The 13,258-nt window shown below is 36.1% G+C and overlaps 1 protein-coding gene across 4 annotated transcripts in view; it reads left to right on the forward strand.

Annotated features, from left to right (window-relative positions):
• LOC127868547 (disks large homolog 5-like) overlaps positions 1 to 13,258 on the forward strand; it is a 98,459-nt gene that overhangs the window by 57,668 nt on the left and 27,533 nt on the right. For 3 of the 4 annotated variants that reach the window (XM_052410394.1, XM_052410393.1, XM_052410395.1), the window contains 4 exons: positions 723 to 939; positions 7,885 to 8,089; positions 10,013 to 10,140; positions 11,198 to 11,300. In XM_052410394.1, coding sequence (XP_052266354.1) covers positions 723 to 939; positions 7,885 to 8,089; positions 10,013 to 10,140; positions 11,198 to 11,300 — 653 coding nt within the window. The remainder of the gene's footprint in view (positions 1 to 722; positions 940 to 7,884; positions 8,090 to 10,012; positions 10,141 to 11,197; positions 11,301 to 13,258) is intronic. The other variant, XM_052410396.1, reaches the window with a different exon arrangement.

The following is a 13,258-nucleotide window of genomic DNA, read 5'->3' on the forward strand; positions in this document are numbered from 1 at the left end:
CATGGGACATTCCGGGCCTTAAACTAGGTCACGGGGTCACTTAGTGTGTTTTTTAACATTTTGCATGGTGTCTGCTCTCTAATTCAAGTAGTTTACATCCGATCTTCACCAAACTTGGTCAGAAGTTTTATGGAGATGATCTTAAGGCAAAGTTAGAACATGGGCCTTTCTGGGTCAAAAACTAGGTCAAGGAGTCACTGAGTGCATTTTAAAAATTGAGCATGGTGTCCGCTGTTTTTTGTGAAGACGACATGCAAAATATGTGTCAATGCAGCATGTGGGGGTATTCGTCACGTCTGTGACAAAGCTCTAGTTTTTCACTGTTATTTTTCACTGTTTAAAACAGTGAAATTCCAGTTTTATTTCACTGATATTTCTCTATAAACCACCGGAAAGCATCAAATAAAGAGAGCTATTTACTGGACTGGTGCAAGCAACATTTCCATAACGCAAAGTAAATACTTTTTATTGTGATTTCCGAAGTTGTTCCTACACAAACAAACAACGCAATCATTTGAAAATACTTTATCAGGTTCATACATTACATAGTATTTTTCACCTGAACATATTTGACAATGAGATGCAGGGTCAAGTCACGTTGGTTAAAAGCTCTAGTTTTGATGGTAAGTGAAAATGTATTCCTGTACTAATTATTTCAGCTGAAAAATAAAAAATGCAAGAAATAGATTATCAACTCTGAATTTTCCATAACATTTTTTTAGATGGCGTACATGAAGCTGAAATAGCCAAAAATCGTCGAGACTGGGCAATGAGCGAGCGTGACAAGATTGTGCAGGAGCGCGACAGCATGCGCACCCTGTGTGACAGCCTACGCCGTGACAGGGACCGCGCCGTGAGCGACCTTGCACAGTCTATACGTGACTTTGATGAGATGAAAAAACAAAAACATGAAGCTGTCAGAGAGCTGAAAGAGTACAGGTCTGAAAAGTTAAGAATTCCATTGACATTGTTTATTTTGGCTTTAAGTGGTTAGAAGCAATATTTTATCAGCGGTTTCCAATCTTTCTTGTCTACTTACTTGATGTGTTTGTTTGCATCTGCATGGCTTTCATCTTGTATACACATCTTAAAAAATGGTACCCTTTTTCATTGGAAGGATTGGCTTCTTTATTAGATCTTATATTAATGAATTGTTTACTGTTTAATGCAAATCAGGTCACTTGAAATTATTTTGTTGTTAGTTAATCATGCTTCAAAATAATTTGTTCACCAAAGAATGCCTGTGCAAATGGTAATTAGTTAATTATGATTCACAATAATGTGTTCAACAAAGATTTCATAATGCAAACGCAGTTCTAATATTTTTTTAGACAATATGTTTTATTTGATCTATTCAAGGAAACAAACAATTCAACTGTTCTAAGTGTAAGCCCTTCTAAAGTTGAATTGAACTCAACAACAATATGAAAGCTACAAAGTGTTACCTAGAAAAGCAATTCAAGCCAGAAATCAAGCGCTGATCTAAATTGTGAAAGTGATATCTAGGGTTGCTCTTGTTGTATGGAGGGTCTGACAACTGATGTCTGAGATAACACGAGGACCCGGTAGCCCCAATACAGGATGGGCTACTTGAGCCTCATTGTTCCTGAGTTCTTGATGGACTTCTAGTGCTTCTGTGCTCTTGTCTTCTAGTGCTTCTGTGCTCTTGTCTTCTAGTGCTTCTGTGCTCTTGTCTATCTGTGAAGTGGATCCATATTATATGTAATCTGCACACAGATAAATACTCTTGATGTTTGTAATGCAAAAAGGTCATTTAACATGATGTAAATGGTTTTTGTTACTTTTTCCGACACAGTTTCAATAATTTGGATGATGCCAAACTAAATTGTCAATAATTGAATAGTGCACAATTCACTGCAATTCGGGATCAGTATAAAATAATTCTTTCTTATGATAGCTGATTATAAGTAAAACATGTTTCGGCAACAAGAATTTTAATACAACTCAATTCTAGGTACCAGCAAAAGGCTAAAATGAAACTTTGGGCGTAAAAACGATGAACATAATACGGGTAATTTAATGGCAAGTTTTTTAAATCTAAATAAAAGATAATCCCTATTTAATTTCCGAAGATGTAATTCTTTGTTGTCATCCTTAATGTGTCATTTCCTGGACCAGAATGATGAACGCCAGATGATTTTTCAAAAAAATTTCAAGCTGAAATTGGGGCCTAAATTCCAATAGACAAATCATATGAAAAACAAGGGCTGTTTGTAAAACATGCATGCCCCCCATATGGGCTGTCCGTTGTACTGGCAGCCATTGTGTGAATACGACTTTTGTCACCGTGACCTTGACCTTTGACCTAGTGACCTCAAAATCAAAAGGGGTCATCTGCAAGTCATGATCAATGTACACTGCAACGCCCATATATCACGGACCGTTATATCGCGCTGTCCAATATATCGCGCTTTGGCTATGGCTCCCAAAAATCCGACGAGCATGATCACTAAATAACATGTTTAAATCTGAGAATTCGCTAACTTAAGCAAAAAACCGGTTCTAGCTAGTATCAACACCCCATATTTCGCGGCTTACTATGGCACGCAGTGAAGCGTGAAAAACAGTCGATTAGTGACAATGTTGTTTACACAAGACTGGGGTTGTTTTTAACACTTAGGAAATATCCAATTAGTGTCATTGCAAAGGTAATAATGGCAGTTTACTGGTATATAGATCGTTAAATTTCGGAACTGGTCATGAATTTCTTTGTCCTGATAAAAAGCGCGCGAAAATTAGCGTGGGTGTATTTATTTAAAAAAAAAAAAATCGTAGCCGGTACAACATTGCGATAATTTAATTTCCGTTAAAAGTTTCGTTGTAAATTTCAACAAAAGTATCTCGCGAATTATGTGGCATTGACATTTCCTATTAATAAAATATAATTCAAACACACGGTATCGTTACCGTTACGCTAAGTGAAATTCAAATCTATGCCCAATGTATTTTATACGTTTTTTACGGCAAGAATTTTTCATTTTAGCTGATTCACGAGGGATCGTACATGAAAATAAAAAACATAATTTACATTTTGGTTTTTATGATAAATACACAGATACTTATGTTGTAATGAAAACGTTTTTTGTATAATTGGTTTGCAATTATTACAAAACAAATATGTAGCAGCGCTGTATATAAAATGAAAACATTGGGAAAATTTGGCAAGTTAACCGCAATACAATTGAGTTAGACATTTCTTGAGTTATATCGCGCGCCGGATATATCGCGCTCGCGATCTTTGGACCCCACCAACCGCGATATATCGGCGTTGCAGTGTACCTATGAAGTTTCATGATCCTAGGCCCAAGCGTTCTTGAGTTATCGTCTGACAACCACCTGGTGGACGGACGGACCGACCGACCTACCGACCGACCTACCGACCGACCGACATGAGCAAAGCAATATACCCCCTTTTCTTCGAAGGGGGGCATAATTAATAGTGGGAATTTCATATCATCTATAGTTTCAATTGCAGGCAAATTACCTAACAGGACTCTGATATCATGTTATCTGTACTTGAAGACCAGTGACAACCATTCACTTCATTCAATTGTTTTAAGTAGCTGCAATTCAGGAAACAGGGTCTTCAAAAGCTTACAGAAAACAAAACAAGTAAATCACTGGTGATGAAAGATAATTTGCTGAGATTTAATTGGTTGGCTAATGTTGCTGATCTTTGCTTTTAAATCTATAGATATTTTATTAAATAAGGCCAATAATTGAAAATAAGTTTGTTACCCCTTCCCACCGACCCACCAGAATTGCCATGACCAGAAATCTTGTTAAACATTCTGATGTGGTAATTTTATCTAATGCATGAAGAATCTGTTTTCCACTCTTTATAGCAATAGCAAAGATTACCACTGTAACCAAGATGGTTCACCACGCCACTCACCTATCATTGATGGGAAGCATTAAAGCATTTGCAATTTTTAGTGGATTGAAATATTTGGTTTCTTTTCAAGTTTTTGTGAAAATATATTATTTCATGTAAAGTATGTGAGTTTTTATTATACCGGTAATTCAATTTTTGAATGAAAATTTTAACATTATTATGAGTAAAAAATCCTGCTAGTTTGGCCAGTAACAACTCATCCATTGCCAAGAAACTTACGGAAAACGTAATATTTTTTTACTGTGATAGATCGTACTTGCTTATGTCTTCTTTTTTTTAATAAATAAGCCCTTCTTTTGCTTTACTGTTACACAGATAGTCACTTGTCAGCCTGCAGTATGTAAGTTTATAATGTATTATTTTAAACCATTTACTTGGAAAGTTAGGATATTTGAGACTATTTAAATGCATATTATAAGTCTCACCCCCGGAAAACTGATATGCCGTGAGAAGTTCAGATAGATTTCGATGAATTTCGGTAGGGTAAGTAAATCCAGTTCTATAATTGTTTAAAGGCATTTTTGAATTAAAATATATTTACATTTACAATGATTTTCAAACAATAAAAAAAGATACAAATAAGCTGGAAATTAACTTAGCTTCAGAACGGATGTAATGATAAAATCTCAAAGTTCAATGAAAATGATCTACAATGCATCAGAGTGGGCATAAATCAGCTGTAAAAGTGAGCTTTAAAGTTTATAAATGAACCGCACTCATGTCATATCTCAACATCTTTGTACTGCACCATGTCATATCATTTTTTATCCCCCGCCAGAGGAGGAGGGATATTATTTTGGCGTTGTCCGTCCGGCTGTCCGGCCGTCCGGCACTTTTGTGTCCGGAGCCATATCTTGGATCTGCTTTGGCGGATTTCATTGAAACTTCGTATGAGTATATATATGCATAAGAGGATGATGCACGCCAAATGGCATTGTACACCATCTGTTAAAAACAGAGTTTTGGCCCTTTGTATCTTGAAAAAATGCTTTTTACTATAGGCATTTTTGTGTCCGGAGCCATATCTTGGAAGTGCTTTGGCGGATTTCATTGAAACTTGGTATGAGTATATATCCCCCGCAGTCCGTCCATCTGTCAGTATGTTCATCCGTCCGATTTGCACCCAACTCAAACAAATCATATGTTGCGGGGGATATCAATTCTACGAATTTGCTTGTTCATCAACATGTTGAATGTAAAGTCGAATTTTTCCACCAATACGAATTTTTGTAAGAATTGTAAGAAACCCTGGCGCATATGTTACTTGGGGATATTGGTTAAAATAATTGTCAGTGCAAAAAACTTGTTCACTGGCATACCTTTAAAGAAATTTGTAAATAAAGTGCTAAATATGGGACAAATCCCTGCATCGTCGACTTTAAATAGCCATATTTCAATAAATCCCTAATATTAATTACCAGGATTTTTCTAACATACATGGTAATACCTCCTTTGCATACACCAAAATATATTTTAATTCAAAAATGCCTTTAAACAATTATAGAACTGGATTTACTTACCCTACCGTAATTCATCGAAATCTATCGGCAACTTTTCCTAGCACATCCAACTTCTCAAAGCATATCGGGTTTCTGGGGGTGAGTCTGCTTTGTGAGATTGAAGTCATCATATTACACAGCCTAAGGGCACAGTGCAATGACTGTAAAACTCCTAACAGCAGCAAAAATTTGTCATTGAATTTAACACAGAATGATCTAATGAAAGATTTAACAAACCATAAAAACTTAAGTTGGGCTTATCCTATATCATAGTTTAGCCTTAGCATACTTTATCTTGTACCACACTCACAGTGAGTCACAAACTAATTTATCTGGTCGTTTGCCTTCTAACATGTATTCAATTTGGGCATTTGTCAGATACTGGCATAAGTATGCAGGCCTTTTCCTGGTGTTTCTATGAGTCTGTTCCCAAACCAAAAAAAAATCCTCCCCTTCATATTTTTTTTAGAAAGAGGTGTCTTATGATTATTTTATCTCAATTTTATTTCAAATGCATCTAACAAAGCATATAACTATACTTTATATGATTTTGTTCTTCTTATTTAATTTGTTATAAATTCAAACTAAATTAAACACTGTATTATGTGAATTGGGAATAAGACATCAATTTGGGAATAAATTGTGTTTTATCAAAAGTGCATAATAAGCAGTTTTATATGTTGTATTTATCTACTTTGACAATTTATAATTAAAACAGATACTTGCATATATAATAGTATCATTTAAATTGATTTTACTTCAAAACTGGATTTTTTATTAATTTAACAAAAAATCCTCATGAAATGAAACTGTGTCCATGCCGCGCATGGAAACGGATCAAAATACACTTTAAATGATAAAAATACAATCACTGTTAATGAAAAAGTCATGGAAAATTGCTTATTAAGCTTAAATTATAGATAATATATTACAAAAATAAATGAAGATCATGAAATGAATAGTTTTGTTAGAGAAAATCACCAAAATGATGTCCATTCCCAGTTTGATGTCTAATTCCCAATTCACATAATACAGTGTTATTAGTTTTACCCAAATCCCAATATTACCCAAAGTGAAAATTCCCAATCCCAAAATTGCATTGTTTCCCAAAATGGCCATGAAAAGGCCAGGTATGCGCACTTTGCGTCAGTTTTCCAATAGGAATGGCAAAGCTTGCACATTAAATGTGTGAGCAAGTTTACTGACCCCAAATATAACGGGACTTAAATACTATAAAATACTATGGAAGCCAAAAACAAAAAACAAACAAACAGAGATTCATCAAATGAGCCTCACTGAAGGAAAACACGGTTGAATGCATGTGCATTAAGTGTCATCCCAGATTAGCCTGTGCAGTCCACACACAGGCTAATCAGGAAGACACTTAAGCTTTTATGGTGTTCTTATATTTTAAAGAGAATCTTCTTAGTGAAAATCCATTATAGGCAGAATAGGCGGATAGTTTCGTCCCTGATTTGCCTGTACGGACTGCACAGTTTAATCTGTGAGGACGCTTCTGCATTTAGCCCCATTTTCCCAGAGTGAGGCTCAAATGATTTGCCTTTTTTGTAGGGACAAGTATGAGCTGGTGAATGAGAAGGAGTCCAGGAAGAGTCAGCTCAACTGTGTTGTTTTTTGTAGGGACAAGTATGAGCTGGTGAATGAGAAGGAGTCCAGGAAGAGTCAGCTCAACTCTGTTGTTTTTTGTAGGGACAAGTATGAGCTGGTGAATGAGAAGGAGTCCAGGAAGAGTCAGCTCAACTCTGTTGTTTTTTGTAGGGACAAGTATGAGCTGGTGAATGAGAAGGAGTCCAGGAAGAGTCAGCTCAACTCTGTTGTTTTTTGTAGGGAAAAGTATGAGCTGGTGAATGAGAAGGAGTCCAGGAAGAGTCAGCTCAACTCTGTTGTTTTTTGTAGGGACAAGTATGAGCTGGTGAATGAGAAGGAGTCCAGGAAGAGTCAGCTCAACTCTGTTGTTTTTTGTAGGGACAAGTATGAGCTGGTGAATGAGAAGGAGTCCAGGAAGAGTCAGCTCAACTGTGTTGTTTTTTGTAGGGACAAGTATGAGCTGGTGAATGAGAAGGAGTCCAGGAAGAGTCAGCTCAACTCTGTTGTTTTTTGTAGGGACAAGTATGAGCTGGTGAATGAGAAGGAGTCCAGGAAGAGTCAGCTCAACTCTGTTGTTTTTTGTAGGGAAAAGTATGAGCTGGTGAATGAGAAGGAGTCCAGGAAGAGTCAGCTCAACTCTGTTGTTTTTTGTAGGGACAAGTATGAGCTGGTGAATGAGAAGGAGTCCAGGAAGAGTCAGCTCAACTCTGTTGTTTTTTGTAGGGACAAGTATGAGCTGGTGAATGAGAAGGAGTCCAGGAAGAGTCAGCTCAACTCTGTTGTTTTTTGTAGGGACAAGTATGAGCTGGTGAATGAGAAGGAGTCCAGGAAGAGTCAGCTCAACTCTGTTGTTTTTTGTAGGGACAAGTATGAGCTGGTGAATGAGAAGGAGTCCAGGAAGAGTCAGCTCAACTCTGTTGTTTTTTGTAGGGACAAGTATGAGCTGGTGAATGAGAAGGAGTCCAGGAAGAGTCAGCTCAACTCTGTCGCACACAACCACAGTCGAGACTCCGCTATCGACGCTGATATGCAGGAGTTTGAAACAGAAACTCTCGAAATTGAACTGGTATGTCTCATGTTGAAATGTTGTCATGTTACTGTGTTTTATTTATTTATTAGCAGTTTATATGTATAAGCATTATGTTCAATAACTTGATTAATGGTCAGCAGTTTTTGAGAATGCATTTTAAGTTGAAAAAACATTTTATGGTTTTACATAACTGGTATGATTGGCTAACCTACCATAACATCTGAATTTTAAATAATTTAAATTCAAACACTGCATGTTGAAACTTGCATATTAACTAAGAAGAAAATGATTATAATGGGTGGAACTTAGTTTAAATTTAGTTTTACGCAGTCTCAGCATACGCTTTAACCATCATTTTCTAATACCTTTATCCCCAGAGTGAAAAGTGCATTTTTTTTTTATCAGTCCAGAAATACATATTCAGCATCTTTTATGGCCTGCATTATTCCAGCGCAATCAATATAAGCAAAATAAATAAATCCATATTATGAACACACAGTCAAAACATGTGGTGTGTTGTGATTCATGCCACTCTGTAGATCTACAATAGATCTATCTAGTACAAACTTGAAATTGTGCAAGTTTGTCTTCTTTGTTGTTGTTACTGGTTTGATGAGAATCTTTAGCAGTTATTATGTCCCCCTTTGAAGAAGAGGGGGTATATTGTTTTGCACATGTTGGTCCGTTGGTCGGTTGGTCCGTCCACCAGATGGTTTCCGGTTGATAACTCAAGAACACTTAGGCCTAGGATCATGAAACTTCATAGGTACATTGATCATGACTGGCAGATGACCCCTATTGATTTTCAGGTCACTAGGTCAAAGGTCAAGGTCACAGTGACTCAAAATAGTAATACGGTTTCCGGATGATAACTCAAGAATGTTTAGGCCTAGGATCATGAAACTTCATAGGTACATTGATCATGACTGGCAGATGACCCCTATTGATTTTCAGGTCACTAGGTCAAAGGTCAAGGTCACAGTGACAAAACATGTATTCACACAATGGCTGCCACTACAACTGACAGTCCAAATGGGGGGCATGCATGTTTTACAAACAGCCCTTGTTTTATGTATGAGACTGCAAAATGATAATTTAAAATGAGTACAATTAATCTTAAAACAGATGTTGCTGACACTTATAGGGGAAGCTTTAAAAAAAAACAACACAGAATTTCAGAGACATATAGTCAGTTCTAAGCTGTGTTAGAATCAAAATAAAACTTGTAGATTATTGTTTGTTTTAAATAACCCACGTCTGGGATTTTTATATTCCAGGCTTTGCATTTGATTTTTAAACCCTATGCATCTTAACGTCCAGATATTGGTTATTTGACTACAAACAACAGCCTACATGTATTATTTGTTAACATAAAAAAATATGCAGTTTTAATTTGTAATGCAGTTTTAATTTGTTTAAACATTCATTCAGTTTTTTGTCCATTTTTGGAGTGATATTTTTTTATTCAATTTAACTTTATGGGAAGCTTCACTACCAAGAGGAGATGTGCATATTATCAGCCGTTTCTGGTCGGATGATTTTTCACAGAGTTATGGCCCTTTGAAATTTTCGATAAACTAAACATATAGTGCAATTCTTGTCCCCCCAACTACAGACTGGAATTCAATGAAGCTTTATGGGAAGCTTAACTACTTAGAGGAGATGCGCATGTTATTTGTGGGTTCTGGTTGGATGATTTATTTAGAGAGTTATGGCCCTTAGAAATTTTTAAGTTGCTAAACCATCCATCGTATTATTTTGTCCAAAGTTATGCCCCTCAAGACGTTTTCTTTTATCTGAATATATAGTGCAATATTGTGACAAAAAAAACCTTTGGGGAGCATCACCCGTATCCAACGATTTCTTGTTTTACATGATTTGTTCTCAATCTCATGTTTAAAAAATATCCCTCATTTATGCTTGTGGTATAACTTTAAAATCACATAATCACTATTTCAGTCTGGTCTGAACAAAGAAGATGTTGGTTTTGAACTGGTGGGAGGCAAAGATGACCCCCAGTACCCCAACGACAACTCTCTGTTTGTCAGTCATGTGGTCAAGGGCAGTCCTGCAGAGAATAAGCTCAGGTCAGTCCATGGCATTTAAACTCTGGAACAAACTGTTTGACAATTCATAAGTCTGCTATAAGATGATAAGCTTTAAGTAAATAGTTTCACATTATTATCAAACTTGCAGTACTAATGTTGTAAAAATGAAAACTACTTTGAATTGGTTGTAAAATAATCACAATAATTGAAATTTTGTGTTGTTAGATTAATAATAAAATATTAATAAGCATCAGAAGGGTGGCATATTGTTTCCACACTGTCAAGCAGTTGTCTGCAATTTTTGGTTTCAGCATTTTTATGTTGCCCACCACTATAGTGGGGGACATATTGTTTTTGCCCTGTTGGTTGGTTGGTTGGTTTGTGTGTTTGTTTGCTCCAACTTAACATTTTGCCATAACTTTTGCAATATTGAAGATAGCAACTTCATATTTGGCATGCATGTGTATCTCATGGAGCTACACATTTTGAGTGGTGACAGGTCAAGGTCATCCTTCAAGGTCAAAGGTCAAATATATAGCTTCAAAGCGGCGCAGAAGGGGACATAGGGTTTCTGACAAACACATTTCTTGTTTCTTACTCAATTAGATTTAATCTTCACATCTCCTAATGTTCTGGAAATGTTTATTAGCATAAAATGGGGGCCATTTTATTGAAAGCCAAATCTCACCACACACCGGACACTTCAGAGATATTGCCTTGAATTTCTCAAAATATGGCTCTCTGATGATTTCCTTCTAATTCAACCATGTGTCATCTGATGGACCAACTTTCTAAAAATTTAGCCATCTTAAGGTTGTGTGTAACACCTGTCTCCTAACCTTAAAGGTCAAGATCACACTTATAGGTCAAAGCTCAAATTTGGCCATAACCGTTTGACAAGTCATCTCTCAACCATAGCTTTGAGATATATTGATGGATTTTACACAATTGCAAACCATCACAAGACTGTATGTCACAAGCGTGTAGCACTCATCTCTTTAGCTCAAAGGTCAAGGACACACTTGAGGTTTCAAAGGTCTATTCCAGCTGGGTCTTTATTTGCTTAGCCTATATTGAGTGTTCTGCGTGCTTTCAGATTGAATGACCAAGTTCTGCGCATAAACAACAAGGACGTTTGCAATGTAGAGAAAAGGTTTGCATATAACCTTCTGCGAAACAGGTCTGGAACTGTTGCTATGGTAAGTGCAGATTGTTGGGAATAGTAAATAAAGTGAAAAGTATAGTATCTACAAAATGGCAGCTTTATAACAACATGTTGCTCATTAGATAGATTTTTGCTCCCAATTCTAGTTAAAACTTGTGATATTTGTCACTTTTAGGTACTAATGTAATGATAATTATTGTGAATACCTTAATGAAAATGAATCCCTCTAACAACAATTTATATACATATTCCAGAGATCATGACCATTGGCAAAACTACACCCTGATATTGCTGTACTTTTCATTGTTTGAGTCTTTGATATTTGTCTTTATACAGAATATTGTATTTGTTTTGGAAACAAATAAATAATGTTGATTTTATCTTTTATTTAGAGTTACCAAAATACTAAAATTCTGTCCAATAATGTAGAACCTGCAATTTTATATGATTTTGTATTATTGATGCTTTTTTATTAGTCCGCTATGGCGCTATCAGTGTTAATGAAGTTGACTTAAGCTTTATCCCCAGTTTGTTAATATGTTCACTCTGTGTGTCCGTCCAAATCTGGATCTTGCAATAACTCAAAATGTTAATTCACTGGTTAGATCATAATTTGTAAATGGATAGAGGGCAATATGGAGAATGGTTATTTTTATGCTCCCCCCAAAAATTTTTTAGGGAGCATATAGTTGCCGCTTCGTCTGTCCGTCCGTCCGTCTGTCCGTCCGTGCACAATTTTTGTCCGGGCTATTTCTCAGCAATTAATGACCAGAATTCAATAAAACTTTATGGGAAGCTTCACTACCAAGAGGAGATGTGCATATTATCAGCCGGTTCTGGTCGGATGATTTTTTCTTAGAGTTATGGCCCTTTGAAATTTTCGATAAACTGTACATATAGTGCAATTCTTGTCCGGGCTATTTCTCAGCAACTAATGACCGGATTTTAATGAAACTTTATGGGAAGCTTCAATACCAAGAGGAGATGTGCATATTATCAGCGGGTTCTGGTCGGATGATTTTTCACAGAGTTATGGCCCTTTGAAATTTTCTATAAAAAAATTCTTGTCCCCCCCAACTACTGTGCCCTCGAAGACGTTTCCTTTTATTTGAATATATAGTTCAATATTGTGACAAAAAAAACGGTTTCTTGTTTTTAGATGACATAATTGTGGTGGTAATTGTTATGGAAATAATTGAAAACTAAATTATGAATCCTGCAATAACTCAAACAGTAATCTAGCAACGTTAATGAAAAGTTTTATGTTTTTACAGGGCCATATGGAGATCATATGCGTTTATTCTGTTGTTTTTTTTTCGTAAGAAAAATATTGTGCTTGCTATGGTTACAGATATGGTTTCAGAAATCATTGAACACTAAAATCTGGATTCTGCAACAACTCAAATAAGGAGTAAGCTATTTTGATGAAACTTGGTATGTGGATAGAGGGCCATATGGGATACATGCACATTATGTCGGCTGTGTGTGTCTTTCTCTCTGTCTTTGAGTCCGTCTGGACAATCTGGATGCTGTGCTAACTAAAATTATATCAAGCTAAGGTGCTAAAACTCAGTGTGTGGATAGAGGGCCTTACAGGGAATATTCATGTTGTTTTGATGAATGCTTTGGTGGCAAATAAAAGTGAAAATCGAAAATCTTGATTCTGTGTCGACTCAAAAAGTACTTAAGCTAGGTTGCTGAAACACAGGATGTGGATAGAGAGCCATATTGTGAATGTGATTGTCATTTCTTTTTTTTTTTCTGTTTGTCTCTCAACAATATGGATGTGTGATAACTCAAAAAGGTCTATAGCTAAGTTGATGAAACTCACTATGTGCATATAGGGCACACTCATTTAATTTTTTTTAATCAGACAAATACTGTTGTTGATATGGTCAAAGAAATTATTGAAAATTAAAATCTGGATCTTGCAACAACTCAAAAAGTACTTAGGCTGAGTTGATGAAACCTGTGAATATTGGACCATATGAA

This window comes from Dreissena polymorpha, chromosome 2, assembly GCF_020536995.1.
Source record: "Dreissena polymorpha isolate Duluth1 chromosome 2, UMN_Dpol_1.0, whole genome shotgun sequence".
In the NCBI taxonomy this organism is placed as follows: Eukaryota; Metazoa; Mollusca; class Bivalvia; order Myida; family Dreissenidae; genus Dreissena; species Dreissena polymorpha.